This window comes from Globicephala melas, chromosome 10, assembly GCF_963455315.2.
Source record: "Globicephala melas chromosome 10, mGloMel1.2, whole genome shotgun sequence".
NCBI lineage: Eukaryota > Metazoa > Chordata > Mammalia > Artiodactyla > Delphinidae > Globicephala > Globicephala melas.
In genome coordinates this window covers 24,639,835-24,658,057 of record NC_083323.1, presented here as the reverse complement: position 1 = coordinate 24,658,057, position 18,223 = coordinate 24,639,835, and the positions used below count along the sequence as shown (strand labels likewise).

The window sequence follows — 18,223 nt, the reverse complement described above, 5'->3', positions numbered from 1 at the left end:
TCAGTTATATATATATTTATTCTTTTTCAGATTCTTTCCCATTGTAGGTTATTACAAGATATATTTTTTAACATCTTTATTGGAGTATAATTGCTTTACAGTGGTGTGTTTCTGCTGTACAACAAAGTGAATCAGCTATACATATACATACATCCCGATATCCCCTCCCTCTTGCGTCTCCCTCCCACCCTCCCTATCCCACCCCTCTAGGTGGTCACAAAGCACTGAGCTGATCTCCCTGTGCTATGTGGCTGCTTCCCACTAGCTATCTATTGTACGTTTGGTAGTGTATATATGTCCATGCCACTGTCTCACTTCATCCCAGCTTACCCTTTCCCCTCCCCGTGTCCTCAAGTCCATTCTCTACGTCTGCGTCTTCATTCCTCTCCTGCCCCTAGGTTCTTCAGAACCTTTTTTTTAGATTCCATACATATGTGTTAGCATACGGTATTTGTTTTTCTCTTTCTGACTTACTTCACTCTGTATGACAGACTCTGGGTCCATCCACCTCACTACAAATAACTCAGTTTCATTTCTTTTTATGGCTGAGGAACATTCCATTGTATATATGTGCCACATCTTCTTTATCCATTCATCTGTCGATGGACACTTAGGTTGCTTCCATGTCCTGGCTATTGTAAATAGAGCTGCAGTGAACATTGTGGTACATGACTCTTTTTGAATTATGGTTTTCTCGGGGTATATGCCCAGTAGTGGGATTGCTGGGTCGTATGGTAGTTCTATTTGTAGTTTTTTAAGGAACCTCCATACTGTTCTCCATAGTGGCTGTATCAATTTACATATTACAAGATATTGAATATAGTTCCCTGTGTTATACAGTAGGTCTTTGTTATTTATCTATTTTATATATAGTAGTGTATATCTGGTAATGTGCTTTCATTTTTTGATGATAGTCTTTAAAAAAAACCTCACATAAATGTATTCCAGGTCACCTTATAAAGGATAGTCACCAAATAGCTGAACATTCTCCCTTGGATTTCAGTGCCTGTATTGGAGTCGCTGCCTAATGAACAAGGAACCAAGGTGGATACAGTAGCTAGATGATGCCTTTGAGCTAGGTGAAGGCCACGTGTCCTCACAACGTGTTCTATGCAGAGGTTTCCCTGTTGCTTAAAAAATAATAGTAAATATTTGAATAACACTTATTATGTACCAGGTGTAGTTCAAGTGCATTCTTAGTAACTCATGTAATCCTTGTAACCACTCTGTAAAGGAGATACTTTTATTATCATCATCCCCATTTTCCTTATGGGGATATTGAGGCACGGAAGGGTTAAGTAACTTAGCCAAAGTCCCACAGGCAGACAGGACTGGTACTTGCTTTTGAACCCAGAGAGTCTGGCTCTGAATCTGCTTTACCCATTATGTAACCTTCCAAGGAGACAGAAGTGGTTCACCCTCTCGCCTGCTGCAAGCTGTAGAAAATAATTGTGCTTCCATGAAAAACTGCATTATCTAGTCTCTAGAGAAAAACCCCTTTGGATGATGTGATTCTGGTTTTATGGAAGCTATTTTATAATCCTGTTAATTATAGATAACTGATAGCAAAATAATTATTGTCTATAGATATGCAAATTCTATTCTATCTTATAGTGTTCAGTTGATTCCTCTCTCACCCCTATTTGTGCATTCATTTCAATATTCCTAATTTATAAATGCCTTTATTATTCAGATTCTTTTTTGAACTCGTTAGAACATCTGCCAAGTTCCTGCTTGACTAATGAGTGAAGTAAAATCTTTAACATGTCTTCATTTTATATCTGTAGGAGAGCCATGATTTCACCCATTTTGAAAATTATTTTTTAACAGTTATTTCTCAACTCTTAGTTTCTCAGTGAGGCCTTTCATGACCTTCTGCTCATACACCCCAGGCTCCCCACCCCCTTATCCTGCTCTGGTTGCATTTCCCCATAACACTATTCTTCCAACATACTATGTATTTTAATAGTCATATGTTTGTTGTTTATAGCCTGTCTTCTCCCTTTGGAATGTAAGCTCCATGAGGACAGAGGTCTTCATCTCCTTTGTTCTCTGATGTGTCCCAAATACCCAGAGGGTGTCTTGGCATGAAATGGACACTCACAAAAAAATTGAAAAAAGTGAAGAGAGAATTGGGTCTCTCTCCTCTTTGTAGGGTATAATCATATAAACACATCTTACTCAAAATAACTTACATTGCCATAACCTTCTTGTTGGTTGCCTTTCAACAAAACATCATGTGTCATATACAAAATTGATTGTTAATTTGAATAGGGTGGGAGCAGTCTTATTTTATTTGTGAATTTTATCTGGCTGTATAAGAACTATAAACCTTGAGGTGTTTATATCCATTTTTCTTCTTTATATTGAAGGGAGACTATAATAAAAAAAATTAGTGAAAATGATTTGTCAACATGGGAACATAATACACATACCTCTTGCTCCTTTAAAAGGAGGTGTGTGTGGCTTCCCTGGTGGCGCAGTGGTTGAGAGTCCGCCTGCCGATGCAGGGGACGCGGGTTCGTGCCCCGGTCCGGGAGGATCCCACATGCCGCAGAGCGGCTGGGCCCGTGATCCATGGACGCTGAGCCTGCGCGTCCGGAGCCTGCGCTCCGCAACGGGAGAGGCCACAACAGTGAGAGGCCCGCATACCGCAAAAAAAAAAAAAAAAAAAAAAAAGAGGTGTGTGTATTATTCAGATTTGACAAACTGTTTAAAATGATCTAACTGTGCTCCACAGCGGCAAATCTAGGCTATAAATTACAAAAGAAAAGGAACAGTTGGGGCAAATAGCAGGTAGCTTTGTTCTCTGGAGAGGCCTGGATGAGGTCTTGCCAGCTGCTGTGACTGCGGTCTTGGGTTAGTTCCAACAGAAGTGGTGAGAGAGAGACCATCCACAGCAGGCGGCGGGATAGAGGGTGCAGGCAGCGGGGCGCAGAAAGTATCTAATGCGGAAGGACACCCCTTCCTGTGAGAGCAGTGATGCTTTAGAAGTGGATCCTCCTCAATGTAAACGTGCAGAGTTTGATTTTGCATTAAGAATGGCATTACAAGCACTATAGAATTTAAAGACTCAATCAATCAAAAAAATGAAAAAGGAAAAAAATAGAATCATGTGCTTTCTATGAAATGAAAAATAATTTAAAAATCATCAGTTGATGGTTCTGCAGCTATCGTATCATTTCATGAGATTTTAAGATTTCAAAGGATCATGTGTTCATATTGAAAATTAAATTTTATCAACTCTAAAAAAAAAAAAAAGGAATGGCCTTACAATACCTGATAAAATTTCATCCATTCAAAGTAAGGTCTGGGGAAAAAAAAAAGCAGCATTTTCTAGGTAGCCAAAAATTTGATTTGGGAAAATTTTTTTGATGAATAGCATTTCTTTTATGTATTCTGTGTATTTTAAGTGGAGATTTGTGGGAAATCGGCTCAGTGAGGCTACACTTTCTTGAACTTTTTATTTAATAAGAGCCACAGGATGTTGTCTGAATTACACACATTCCTTATAATGGCAGCCCGATAACTTGGACTTGATTGTACCCACATGTTAAGATATAGGACTTTACTAAGGATTCTAGGCATCAAGGAATTTAATTAATTTTTAATTAAATTAAAAATTAATTAAAGAAATTAAATTAATTAATTTAATTAATTAAAGAAAAATTAATTTTCTTTAATTAATTAAAAAGAAAAATTAATTTTCTTTTTAATTAAATTAATTTTCTTAATTTTTCTTTCTGGTGAGAGAAATCTTCATTTGATGAATTTGCTAATATGTGTTGGTGGTTACGGGGGAGACTGTATTCCCCAGTCACGCTGTTAGACTCTTTTTCTTTGCCAGCGTCCGGGAGGGGGCAAAGTTTGTAGCTGGCAGAGATGTGTCACAGAACGTGAAGCGTGATTGTATGTGACGACAACTGTGTAAATGATGAAACTTAATCATAGTTAAAATAAGTTAAGGTGGGAACTAAAATCAAAGAAACAGTGATGGCAGGAACCGCAGCAGTGACGTCAGCTGGTGACCCATTCCCCCCTCCGCCCTCCTGTTTCCCTCCCTCCCCGTGTCCCCACTCCCCCACGTACACTTGCCCGTTTCCATCACACCACTGGCTCCGGCCAGAGAGGATGGGGGCATCCTGAGCCACCCTGGGGGCCCACTGTCTCCCAGAATGACTTCTGCCGAGTGTAGAAGGGGGTGACAGATGTTTGTAGATGCAGTACGCTCACAGGGAAATATTTTTGAGACTCATCTCTGAGTAATGTGTGGCCGGATTTCTAACAGTAAAGATTGGTGTGACTGCACACCCATTGAAACTGGTGGGCCCACCAGGGTGGAGGAGTGGCCGAAGAGCTGGAAAAGGAGAACGAGGCCCTCAGCACCGGCTTGATGTGCTTTAGGCAGAGGTGGCTTCATGTCTCAGTCAGCCCTGTTACTCACATCCACCCTCTGACAGATCCTCCCATCCGCAGCCGTAGCCTGGCTCTGACACCTTGGTGTGGGAGAGTAAGGGGGCAGAGGGCTTGTTCCTCAGCCCACCCAGCCTCACCAAAGCTCTGAGTTTGTCGGGGCAGCTCTGTGATTGCTAGTTCTCAGCTCGTGCCTCCCCTCAGCCCAGTTCATTTATTCCAGAAATCTGGGAGGGCCCTAATGAGGGGGTCCACATCCCCACCATTTGCTCCTCTGCCTTTTCACTTTCTACTCTTTTATGTCTCCCTTTTCTTTCCCTCTTTCCTCCTTCTGCCTTTGCCGTAGGCTGTGGCCGTAGCACCCATGGTCATTTTTGTGGCCCACTCATAACCCTCTGAGTAAAGATGTGATCGGGCAGTCCCCCTACATGGCATGCTTTCTTGTGTCTAGACACACCTCATGTTTGTGAATGTAAGTTTACAGTGTAAAGATATTGCACTCCAGCAAAGAGAGGAGTATTTTAGACCAAGATGTCGGGCACTGTAATTGTCAACTCTTGCTACAATGGTGCCGCATAACAAACAGCCCCGGGAGTCACTGGCAAACAGCAGTATTTATTTTCCTCATTGGTTAACCTCAGGGATGCTGCTTCAGACTGTGTGTTGTGGGACTTGGCTCCAGGCTTTGGGTTGAGATCAGGTTGGCTCCACGCGCCTTTCATTTTTGGGCAGCAGCTTCACGGCAGTAACAGAAGCACAAGAGGAAAAGTGAAAACATGGGAAGCCTCTTAGACCTCAGCTGAGAATTGGCACATTGTCATTTCTACTCATCATTCTATTGGCTAAATCAAATCACGTGGCCAAGCCCAAATTTCAGTGGGATGGGAAGAAAGTGCTCCACCCGCTCTGGGGCACTGCTTCGTGGTCACTTGAAAGGGAGAAGGGGTGAAGAATGGAGAACATTTATCCAGTCTACCATACAGGTCCTCATCATTTATGCCCAAGGCACATGGCTCTGATACACGGGCTTGGAACGCCAAGGAAAGGGATTCCAGGAAGCACAAGAAGCTCTGAGGAGTCCTGGTTGGTAGAAGCACTAAGTGTAAAACAGATGCAGGTGTTTACGTCGTCCTCCTGTCCCATCTGGAGCAGGATGGCTCGCGTCAATTAAAGGTGGGGGAGGTGCAGGTGGCCGACCACTATCCTACCTGGCATCTGAGCCACAGACCCAGAAAGCCTTTCTGTCCAGACCTCTAAACCCACTGGCAGCCTTCTGCCCTTTAACATTTTAAAGATCTTTGAAAGCTTACTGTCTGAAGTGTTTGGCCGAGAACACGCCGAAGAGTTTGAGACAACTGTTAACAATTCTTAGTGCCAATATGAGAAGAAAGTTGCGGCTTGTCCTCAAATAATAGGAAGCTCATATGAGGAGCTGGAGCTGGCAGGCTGCTGCGGATGCAGCGCCACCGCCGTTGTGCTTATGAGACTCATGAGATGCAAAGGCGGTTTTGATCTAACAGTGAAATGACTTACTGTCTTACAGACTGAGTGGCCATTGTGGTGAAGATTGATTTCTGTAGAGAATATCTCCTTTAAAGAGCCATAAATAAAGTACCCTGTGGGTGTCTGAAGAACATTCCTAATCTGCTTCCCTTTAACTGAGAAACCCACATGGCTCGGGGAAACAATAAAATGTATTCTTTTGGCGAAACATGTGAAAGGAAATAAGGAAATGAAGACTTATTGGAGGGCTAGGTATTTTCACATCCATCCCCATGTGGAAAGGAAGAAAAATGGTTTGTCAGTCTGAAAGCTGCCCCTTTAAGAGAAATGCAGGAGAGGTGTGGAGTTGACAAAAATATTGGTACAAATAAGACTCCCTAAGGCTGTTATTCTGGCTTCCGGGTCTCCCAGAGGCGTGCATCTTTTTCACTGCTCCCTTGTTCCCGACCCCCTGGCTACCTTGTGGGGCTTCAGAGTTTCCTCCTTGCTAATAGGGGATGATCCAAGTTCTCTCTGGCTTTGTCCCCACCTCACAACTGGCCTTTGAAGCTTCCATCTGTGCCAGAAGGCAATTTTCCACCCTCTGGTCATCCCTGGCTCCCTCAGCCCAGCACTAGGATCTTACCCCCATTTTTCCCAGATCAAAACCCAGGGCACTTCACATGTCCAGTCATGACAGTCGATCTGCGGTGAAGCTTTTGAGGCCAGCCCAACTGCCTCTTCTTTCCTTATGTACGAATGTTGATAAGACAAACGGTTGTTATTACTGTTGTTGTTGTTGTTATTTTTAGAATCAGTACCCATTGCCGTGAAAGTCCTCAGATGTCTGAAGTTGGTAACTGCCTGGGAGAGTGGGGAAAAATTTCCTCAAGAAGGTCCCGTATAAACTGGGTCATGATGGATGAGTAGGAGTTCGCCAGGCTCCAAAGCTAGGGAACAGCATTTTAGGCAGAAGGAACAGCACCTACAAAGTCCACACCAGAGTCAAGGGAAAAAGATAAGATTTTATAGGCTTTCCTCTCACAGTGGAGAAAAAAATGCTTTTCCCATGTCTGTGCTTGTGACAGATGGGGCTTTTATCTGCCACATGACAAGTGCCTGGGAAAGAGAACGACTCTTCAAGTGGCAGTGACCCATTCCTCAGGTCTATAAACATGTATCAGGCAGGCGCACGCTGCACTCGGGCATTGGGCTGGGTTCTCAGAGTGCTGGGAATACAAAGAGTAATCCAACAAAGTCCCTTCCTCACGAAGCTCCCCGTGCGGTCACACTGATGGAAGTACCCCAGGCCCCACGTAAATGCACTTATCACGGGGTCCAGCGTTTCACACAAATAATGGCCTAGAGGCTGAGCAGCAAAGGAGTTGATAGGATGGGCGGGAACATGTTAATCATCGCGGGCATTAACAAGGATTCACGTGGGGGATAGTTTGTGTGAGGACTGATTCTAGGAATGGGCGGTTCATTAATCATTTTTTCACGTTATTCTCAACGCGACCCCGATACCTGCCGGGATGTGTGTGGCGAATACGAAGGTCACAGGGCTTCCCTGTGTTTCTGAATTGTGGCTCTTTACAGAAATGCAGCCAGAAGGCACCTGATTCAGAGTGGCCTGTTGGGATGGAAATGAAAGCAGCTTTCGATTAGGTTCACGGGGGGCAGGGGAAGGTGCTGAGGTGCCCACCCTGAGCCCCCGATCCCCCCAGACCTGGCACCTGCACTGACGCGGCCCCTCCCTCCTCAGGTATGGAGAGTGCAATCACGCTGTGGCAGTTCCTGTTGCAGTTGCTGCTGGACCAGAAACATGAGCACCTGATCTGCTGGACCTCCAACGATGGTGAATTCAAGCTCCTCAAAGCAGAAGAAGTGGCCAAGCTGTGGGGACTCCGGAAAAACAAAACAAACATGAACTACGACAAGCTGAGCAGAGCCCTGCGATACTATTATGACAAGGTAAGCCCTTGCCCTTACGGGAGGCTGTCACGGGGCGGGAGCCACCTTCACAACCCATCCATGGAAGTGGAAAGTAGGGTACCGCAACGCTATTGGCAAATAGAGGCAATTTATGTGGGTTGTGTTGCTGTTGTTTTATAAGAAGGACTATGCCATAGGGATTTTTTTTTTTTTCCTGGAAGCCCTTAAGGGGTTATCGTGGGTCAAATTTTGTTCCCTCTGCACTTTCTTCTGTGTTGCTGCAGGATTTTGCTAATAACAACAGAAATTAGATGCGGGAAGGTTCTGGGGCCTCCCTCGTGGGTAGTTGCTTGAGTGACAGAATGTATGTGACAATCTAGAAGGTCTGTCCGGTTTGTGATTCACTCAAACAGGCTTTGCAGGAGTCGGGGGGATGGCACCTGGGACAGTTTATTGAACATTTGGGCACCCGCTATCCTCACGTATAAAATGGGGCTCGTAATAGCGTGGGTTCAGGATTGCCGAGAAGAACTAAACAAGCCAACACACGTTAAGCGCTTAGAACAATGCCTGGTACCTGGGGATCGCGACTTCGTGGGAAACTTCCCTAATTAAAAGAAAAACGATTCTCGTTTTTAAGTCACAGAGATAAGTCAGAGTGCTTTGTTAATGATAACACAGCATCGTTTCCAAAGCCAGGACTGTTGGGGAGAGTAGTAGTGCGTTTCTGGAAAAGCAGTTGATGTGCCTGGGAGGGCAACATTATTGCTCTTTAGGGGTAATCATTTCAGGCCTGTCATTGTTGACCATTTCTGTGTTGATCTGTTGTTGCTGAATGTTTAGCCTCATAGACGTAAAGATTTGGAGTCCTAATAAGTATAAGCATCTGTTCTGGTTTTACTCTTCTTGTTGCAAGGTGAATTAAAAACGGATTTAAATATTAGTTCCTGATCTGTGTTTGGTGCCTCCCTCCTGCCAACCTCTTTGGAATTCAAGACAGAGGATTGCACATTGCAGGAAGTGGGAGCATCATTAATTATAAAGTGTTCCTTTGTACGATCGTAACTGCGCATGATTGAAATGTTAAAGGTGCTTCTCTTTAATGTAGCAATTAATTAATGCTGGCTTAATGCAGCGTCTTACCAAGATGTGAAAGCACTTCTCACAAATTGCACTGTCTGAAAGCCTCGCAGATGGTTTATTGCTTTGCATTTTTTTCCCCCAGGTTCTAAGTTTACACAATGGGAATTGGGGCCCTCTGAAGGAAAACAGTCATCTTGCTGGCTGGCAAGGTGCCTAAGAGCATGGCTTTGAGACTGACCGAAAAAAAAAAAGGAATTTTATTGTTTTCAATCAGGGTGTCACAGAAAAGGAATTTGGTGTCTGTGACTCGGTTTCACCTTTTCACGTGGCCCAGGCATTGGGGCTGAGGATTGTGTATCTTCAGCACAAAGAGGGATCATGGGCTGAAGATGACTCCCCAAAAGACAGGCAAAGCTGTGCTGTTCAGACTACATCTGATCTCCCTTGGGCAGGTGTTGAAAATCTCGAGGGAAAGCAGTTTCAGAGCCTTCAATCACCCACCATGATTTGGTACTTTCTGTGTCTAAGGGACTGTGTGCCGAGCACTCCCTACCCTTGGCCTCCTTTAAACTATCACAGCCCCCTGAGACAGTCCTGCTGGCATCTCCTCCTTTTACAGATAAGAACGTAGGGGCGTTTGATGGAAACCTTGCCCAAGCTCCTGCAGCCAGGAAGTGGTAGAGCCAGGATGCCCACATTCCTGGCCAGAGGCCTGTGCACTGCCTTCTGTGCTGTTCATTTCCTTTGCCTCTGAATACCTGAGTTCCAGGTAGGCAGGCAGGCAGCACAAAGGGTATCACAACCTTAGAAACTTGTATTTACTGTGAAGCCCCAGGTCCAAGTGGCCAGTGTGGCCTGCTCACCCCAGGTGTCCCTTTCCTCTTCTGCTGGGGCTGAGCTAAGGTCCAGCCACGTGACCTTCGTGCAGCCAGCTGGCCCTGACAGGGCAGGAGTGGCTCTCTTGTCCAGGGTGTCGTGCAGGCTTGGCCACCAGGAGAAGACGCCCTTCGTCCTTCCTTAGAAACGTGTACACCGTACGCATGCACGTACACACGGCCGTTTGAACCTTTCTCATGAAACCTTGTCAAGTGATGAGTAAGAGTGGTCATTAGACACCGAATATAGTTGTACGTGAAAAGAAGAGGAGGGAGGAGGATGAAGGAGAAGAGAGGAGTCAGGCGAGAGCGAGGGGAGAGGACGGACAGAAAGTGGGGAGAAAGGGAGGAGGAGAAATGGTGAAGGAAGGTTAAAAAATTGTATGTTACATTTTGTGATGGACACTTACTTTTTTCAGTTTTGCCAGCGTTGCTCAGGGACTGTATGTGTAAGTTGAATAGTGTGAAATTGCCAATATCTGATCGTTTTTGTTTGTTTGTTTGTTTGTTTTTAATTTATTTATATATTTATTTATGGCTGTGTTGGGTCTTCGTTTCTGTGCGAGGGCTTTCTCCAGTTGCGGCAAGCGGGGGCCACTCTTCATCGTGGTGCGTGGGCCTGTCTTGTTGCGGAGCACAGGCTCCAGACGCGCAGGCTCAGTAGTTGTGGCTCACGGGCCTAGTTGCTCCACGGCCTGTGGGATCTTCCCAGAACAGGGCTCGAGCCTGTGTCCCCTGCATTGGCAGGCAGATTCTCAACCACTGCGCCACCAGGGAAGTCCTATCTGATCGTTTTTGACTCACAAAAACGCCAGTCTTAAATGGTTTGGTCTCTCACTGGAGAGACAGATTCGAGGAAGGTCTTTGTGAATGTGGAGCCCCTGGCCACATGGGCACCCCTTGCTGTGCCCCATCCTGCACTGCACGTGCTTCTCACGGTCACCCAGCCCTCCTGTGACCCTGTCTGCCTTTCGGTGTCATCTTCAGTCCCCTTCTCTCCCGTCCCCCACCCCTCTTTCCCCCTTCTGCCCCTCCCCCTCCCTTTGACACTTAGCCAGAGTGCTCTGCGCGTGCGTGGCATAAATTCAGCGACTCCCTACCTTGACAGCTGCGTCTTTGTCCCCGTTGTGTTTCCTCTTTTCGGCTTGCTATCATCTCTTCACTGTTGGCTGAAATTGCACATCCCTTGGTCTGTCCTAATAGGGACATTTCCTGCCAGAGTAGGTAGGCATGAGGATATCATTATTTTTGTATGTTATATGTCATATTTTTAGCTCATTCCAGAATATTTAGAAATGGGCAGAGAAAAAAAAGTGGAAAATGTGTGCAAAACTTTGCAGAAGGCGTCAGAGAACAATGTGTGGGCTAATGGTATCAGGTTGGGGCTGAGGTGCTTTAATCATTGTTCCTTAAAACATCCCTCCCTCTCCTCCGAGGGGCAGGTTATCACAGTGATAACTATGATAATAGCAGGAACTCTGGGCTGCATAGTCGGGATTTGAATCCAGCTCCATGACTGTGAGTGCTTTGCCTCATCTCTCCTGGTCTCAGCTTCCTTTTCTATAAAACGGGTATAAGAGTAGAGTCTAGTCAGAGGGTTACGGTGCGGATTAGCTGAGTTAACACGTGGTCAGGGCTGAGAACAGTGCCCAAACACGTTAAGTGCTGCACGTGTTAGCCAGAGTAATAACAGAGGATAGTTTCCTTATCGCTAATTTGAAAAATTCAGGCAGGTACCAAGAAGAAAGTTAGGACCTTTGTGCCAGCATCCTACACGCAGGGAGGGTCGTCAGATCCTGGGTGTTATGGCTCTTCTCACTTGTGGGCACTCAGGAGTGCTTTGTGGTGCTTTTTAATGATATCTATTTTGGCTCTTTTGAAAATTCAACTTTCAAAGATGCTTTCATGTTTAAATGACACTTCCTGCCCCTCTGAATCAAACACCTCCCTTTGCGGTCAGTGCTGTCCAGGGTAAAGTCCTGCTGTGCCTCCTTCCCTGAGTCTCAGATCCCCGATGGGGGAGTGGGCACCGAATAGCACCTTCCTCCGTGGGATTGTGTGAGGAGTACGTGTGACCATGTGCGTGAGGCGCTCAGCACCTGGTAAGGACACGTAGCAAATGCCGGTCAATTCTGATATCTGCGTTTGCAAGACTTAACTGCCTGGCGGTACCGTCGTGTCTATGGCCGTCATCCTTACAAAGCCGTCTTCACCGTGGGCTCCTGGCTTAGCCACTTTCGTCACTCTGGTACTGTGCATAGGGTCTGGCACATATTAGGTGCTCAGTAAATACTGGAAGCAAATGAATGAGCAAACGGATAACATAATGAAGTGGCCGCCACCCAAATTCAAATCTCTTCTATCATGAAAGCCAAGGCTAAATAGGTGTTAAACAACAAAAACTTACTACCTCTGGGTTATTGTACTGTATTAATTATCTAGGGCTGCTGGAACAGATTACCACCAAGTGGGAGGCTTAAAACAACAGAAGTTTATTCTCTCACAGTTCTGGAGGCTAGAAGTTGAAATCAAGGTGTCCGCAGGGCCGCATTCCTTCTGAGACTCTGGGTAGAATCCTTCCTTGCCTCTTCCCAGCTTTGGTGGTCGTCGTCAATCCTTGGTGTTCGTTGGCTTGTAGCTCCGATCTCTGCCTCTGCCATCCCATGGTGGTCCCTGTGTGTCTTTGTGTCCAAATTTCCCTCTTAAAAGGACGCTAGGTCTATTGAATTGCAGTTCACGCTCATGACCTCATCTTAACTCACATCTGCGAGGTCACATTCACAGGTACTGGGACTAGGGTTTCACCCTACCTTTTTGGGGGAACACACTTCAACCCATAAAAATGTATATATATTTCTGACACTCCTGGACTTACATTTAGATTTTCAAAATTACACACCAAGGGAGAGCTTTGGATTCAACGAATCCTAAAGGAACACTGCTCCCCGTGACATGGACAGCAGCTAGATTCAACTGCAGGTGTGAAATTAGACTCTATGACAGGCACGTCACAGTGTACCCACTGTGGGCCACAGGCGCTGTGCTGGGTCCCCTGGGGTGGAAGCAAAAGTCAAGCAGATGAGTCCTGCCTTAGAGGGTTTCAGAGTCTAGAAATTCAGCGGTTCCCTGCTCAGCAAATTAATTTAAATACATGACACAGACCGGGAGAAAAGCCGACCGACCCCCATGGCTCCAACCCTGGATGAGCAATGGCTAAGGTCTGGTGGTGGTCCCTGAGGCTCCTTACCCCACCTGCATTTCTTTTTTTTCTTTTTTTTTTAAACATCTTTATTGGAGCATAATTGCTTTACAATGGTATGTTAGTTTCAGCTTCACAACAAAATGAATCAGTTATATATATACATATGTTCCCATATCTCTTCCCGCTTGCATCACCCTCCCTCCCACCCTCCCTATCCCACCCCTCCAGCCCCACCTGCATTTCTGTGGATTGCCAATTTCCCATGAGTGAGGGAAGGCTGGGGAGGTCGGGTTTTGCAGCCAGGCACTGCCAACGACCTGCTGCCCCTCTCAGAGCTTTGAAGAGGCGACTGGGCAGAACCAACTTGAACTCCAAGAAAGGAGTGATGCCCAGACCAGGACGCAGCATATTTTATTCTTCAGACATGGACTGGAGGCCCCTGTTCAGCTTGGAAACATGCAGGTAATGGGAGGACGCCTGTGTCTGAGCCCATGAAGGGCAGACAGCAGAGCTGACAGAGACCTAAAGGGAACATTTAGTTCGTGCCTGGGTATTTCACCGTCACCCTCTGCCAGCTTGTTTCCCTCAGTCTTGCTGTAAGCCTTCAGAGATGCGTTGGTTCACAGTAGTTCTGGCGGCTCACGTGGGGTAGAGCTTTCTTCTCTTCTTAGTTTTAAACTGAGTCTTCCAGAAGGTACTTTTACAGCCTGATGTAATAATAAGGATCTCTTGCAGAGATTTTATTTATTAAAAACCTTAACAACTCTTAATAACCTCAGGCAGACTTGGGTTTTAAATCTCTTGTCCTGGGGTGGGGAAGAAAGGGCTCTGTACCCAGCGCACAGCCATCACTGGCCCTGACGCCTGCCCACACCCATTGGCCCAAGTGTGACGAGCATGGGGGACGGCTGGGATTCACAGCACTTATTCTCTTCTTGAACAGCTTCCGGGTGGTTTTAATTATGCAGGCATACCTTGTTTTATTGCGCTTTGCAGATACTGCATTTTTTACAAATTGAAAGTTTGTGGCAACTGTGTGTGGAGCAAGTTGTAATTCTCACAGTATTTCAAAGTTTTTCATTAGTATTTTGTTTGTTACTGTGATCTGTGATCAGTGATCTTCGATGTTACTATTTCAAAAAGGTTGACTTGCTGAAGGCTCACATGGTGGTTAGCATTTTTTATCAATAAAGTATTTTTTAATTAACGTATGTACTCTTTTTTTAGATCTAATGCTCTTGCACACTTAGTAGACTACAGTACAGTGTAAACATAACGTTAATATGTACTGTGGAACTAAAAACTGTGTCTCACTTTACTGCAGTAGTTGCTTTATTGGATAGTCGCTTTGTTGCAGTGATCTGGAACCGAGCCTGCAGTATCTCTGAGATACTCCTGTACATCCGGCTCCAGATGACATGGCCCCTTTCTCTCACCTCTGCCTATTCTTCTGTGGTTCAGTCATTCCTTTGAAAACATACCACCTCCCCGTGAGTGGCTTAGCAGCTGGCTGGGGAGACAAACGTGCAAACCAATTATAATAGCGACATCTTGTAAAGCGCTGGCTTGGCCATGATTCCAGCATCTATCTTCCAGGAGAGATGGGGAGAGAAGTAAAGGCAGAGACAAAGTTACCAGAGGTCAAGATATCTGACCGGGGTCTTGAGGAATAAGAATGCATTTACCAGGCTGCCAAAAGTTGGGAACGGATTTACTGAGAAAGGGAACAGCATGTGCAAAGGCCAGGAGGTGTGAAAGAGTTTGAGTGTTTATTTAGGGAATGAGGGAGGGAAGAGGTTGGAAGAGTGAGCGGGGAATGAGGGTGGAGAGTATCGTGCTAAAGAGTTGGAACCTGATGTCAAGGGCAATGGAGAAGCCACTACAGGTGGCGAGAGAGTGCCGTGGTCAGGTTTGCATTTTAGAAATACAGATCTTTGTCTCCTCTTACTCTTCGTGACATTGATGGTGCCACAGTCCGACCCCACAGCCCTGATCTTTTTGGCTGGTTAGCACAAATCAATGGCTCTCTGTGGGCTGAGCTGGTGCTGTCACACCTTCAGCATCGGGCCTGCACGCCCCGCTCTAGAACTGCCCGAGGGGGAGGGGGAGAGAAGGGAAATGGTGGCGTCTGCCTCTTGCGAACACCGGCCAACTGACTTCTGCTCAAGGGAGCCCAAGCCATGACTCTCTGTGTTGCTGCCGAAGGAGACCTGGAAGCTTACACAATCCTTCATCCTTTTCTGTCCAACAGAGCTTTTGTCCTTGTTGTTGTTGGCGGTGAACATTCATCCCAGGGGGGAGGCTGAAAGCTTTGCCAGCTCCCTTCTCATCAGGAGATTGAAATGGTGATACGATGAAAAATCCTCCTGTCACCACAGCAACCTCCCGGCTTATCCTCACGATGTGCCGAGCGGTCTTTACTTAATTGGAAGGGTTTTAGGGGAGAACAGGCAAGACAGAGTCATTGGCAACATACTCCTGGAAGCGGAACGCATCACCTTCTTAACTTAATTGGATAATCCATTTTAAATTGGGTGTGCAATCACGACAGGAAAACGTTCGTGTTAATGGTACATGTCTGAGCTCAACTGGCCCTGGCAGAACTCTTTAATTCCCCCAAATAATTTTTGTGAAGATAATATGATGTATCGTCTGTCAGAGTGGAGAAAGAACAAAAGTCCAACGAGCATTTTTATCCTGGAACTTTCTAGAACACCTTGGTTGGCTGCAGAATGCCACAGGAGACCCATCTATCCTGGACTCCATTCGGGGGTCTTTTGTATCTCAAAGGCTTTTGTATCTCTGTGCTCAGCCCCGGGTCTGAGTGTCGAGGGCCTGGCGTGTTTTGTTGGGTGTCTTTTTCTCTTTTGCGTCCCGTCAGCTGCTTGGATGGTTTGGAGTACAACAGATGGCAACTGGGCTTTGCCTCGGGGCCGAGGGGTTAATCAGGGCCTCTCTGCAAGCTTTTGGTCCTGGATGCAGCCGGAGACCTGTGGGGTAGCTGCTGGCCTCGTGGAGGTATTCCAGCCTGGCCACATTGCCCCAGGAGAGAGCAGCTGGCATGAGGTAGCAAGGCTGCAGGGGGGACCCTGCGTGTTGATTGGGGGTGTCGCCTGTCTTGCACAAGCTTCCAAGCCAGCTTCCTTGTGGCACTCAGTGTTCCCCCAAATAGGGCCGTTGCTAAGAAACACCCAGAGTCTTGGGAATAACTTCAGCGCCGTGTTGATGAGGCTGCTGTGCTTGGCAGCCCGGCTGAATCCCCTACGTCAGGCCGTTACCCAAGCCCACACCAGTTTGCCAGCATGAACCTTCCCGCTTCTGGGCTTCTAGCTGCAGGAAAATTTAGTGGCTGTGTAGACAAACTGACAAAATCCCTGACGTTCGCAGCATACTGCCCGCCACCCACCATCCACCCACCAGGCCCAGCTGCTCCTCTGAGTGGCCTCCTCTCCATCTCCTGCCTGGGCTCCAGCAACAGTTTATCTCAGTTCCTACCCCAAATCTGTGACAGAAGGAGGGGAAGCTCACATGTACGGAGCATCTGTCTTGAGCCAGGCCCTGTGGTAGATATTTTTACATTTAGAGACTCGTTCCCTAACACGTGAACTGCCTGTCGTCTCTGTTGGCAGTGGGCCCATTTTAGAGGTGGGGATACTGAGTCTCAGAGAGGTTAACTCACAGGTTCAAGATGAAGCAGCCGGTGAGCAGCAGAGCTTTCTGCCTCGGAGTCTTGACCCCAAGGCCCACGCTCAGGACTGCGAAGCTGGAGGGTCACACAGCTGCAGAGCCAGGAACTCAGGCTTGAATCCCATATTTCTCATATTGCGGATTACTGCCCCAGGGCGGGCAGGCAGAGGGGTCCAGCTTCCCGTGTTTGTTGTTGGAGATGATAATGGGAAAAACTACTGGAAGCGTGAGGTGGTAGTTCTGGATGCCCCGGAACACCCTGCACTTCCTTTGCCTCCAGATGACACTTCCTAAAGAGAGCCAGACTGGAGCACGGCACCCCTCCGCCTGTGCACCTGCCCAGCTCCCTGCAGCCTCCAGGAAAGGCTCCAAAGTCCCTTCACCATCTGGCCCCATCCCGACTGCTCCCCCTGCAACTGCCCCACCCACAGGGGAAGTAGGGGAGCAGTTTTACATTTTATTAACATTCCAGAGGCCTTTAATAAAAATACCCTTGAGTGTTGGAAGGGAGCCAGGGGGAGACAAGACTCCCCATCCAGTGAGAAGCAGCCGCGGGCCCAGAGCGGGTGGGAAAATGCCCTTAACATCATGCAGTCTGGGCCTCTCGGGTGGGGTGGGCGCCCCCGGGCAGCAGGGAGAGGAGCCCTTCACTCCAGGCCAGGAGAGAATTTGGAAGGACGGTTGGCCCTGCAGCTTTACAGTGCCAGAGAATAGAGATCTCAACCCAAACCACAAGGAAACCTCCCCCGGGAGTCGGCCAATTCCGAGACAGAGTTGGAGCCCTTTATTGGCAGCACGTTATTCTTAGAAGTTGGAAGTGGGGCTGGGTGTGATCGCGCGTGTGTGTGAATGTGTGCACTCCAAGCTTCAGCTCTAGACCCAGGACGGCCCAGGCTGCGCTGGACCCAGTGCCCTCAGCAATGTGACGGCGTGAAGGCGGGCCGAGCTCTGGAAAGGAAAGGCCAGGCCTCCCTGCCCCGATGGACAGAGACGTTGAGAAAGAGAAAGGAGTTTCCTAGGGCTGCCGTAACAAATTAGCACGCACGTTGGTGGCTCAAAACAATAGACATTTATTCTCTAAAAGATCTGAAGGGCAGAAGTCTGAAATCGAGGTTTCAGCAGGGCCGCGCTCCCTCTGAAGGCTCTAGGGGAACATCCTTCGTTGCCTTTTCCATCTTCTGGTGGCTTCCGGAAATCCTTGGTTCCTTGACCTATAGCTGCACCTGCCAATCTCTGCCCCAGTCTTCCCATGGCCTTCATCCCGTGTGTCTCTCTGGATTTTTCCTTTTCTTGTAGGGACATCAGTCATTTAATTTAGTGCCCACTCCAACTCCAGGATGATTCCTTCCTGACATCCTTAGCTGATTACATGTGCAAAGACCCTATTTCCAGATAAGGTCTCATTTGAGGGTGGGTGTGGATTTTGGGTGGAGGGAGTGCCATTCAACTCAGGACCGAGGAGAAGGCCTGCCCCGGGGGAGGGAGCTCGACTCATGGGTGGGTCGCAGGAGCCCTTTCATAGCTGCTGTAGGGCCGCCGTTGGGAG

General features: G+C 47.2%; 1 protein-coding gene across 1 annotated transcript in view; it reads left to right on the top strand.

The window, feature by feature from the left end:
* ELK3 (ETS transcription factor ELK3) overlaps positions 1–18,223 on the top strand; it is a 69,142-nt gene that overhangs the window by 22,219 nt on the left and 28,700 nt on the right. Inside the window, exon 2 of the mRNA XM_030856340.3 lies at positions 7,661–7,869. Coding sequence (XP_030712200.1) covers positions 7,663–7,869 — 207 coding nt within the window. The 5' untranslated portion in view covers positions 7,661–7,662. The remainder of the gene's footprint in view (positions 1–7,660; positions 7,870–18,223) is intronic.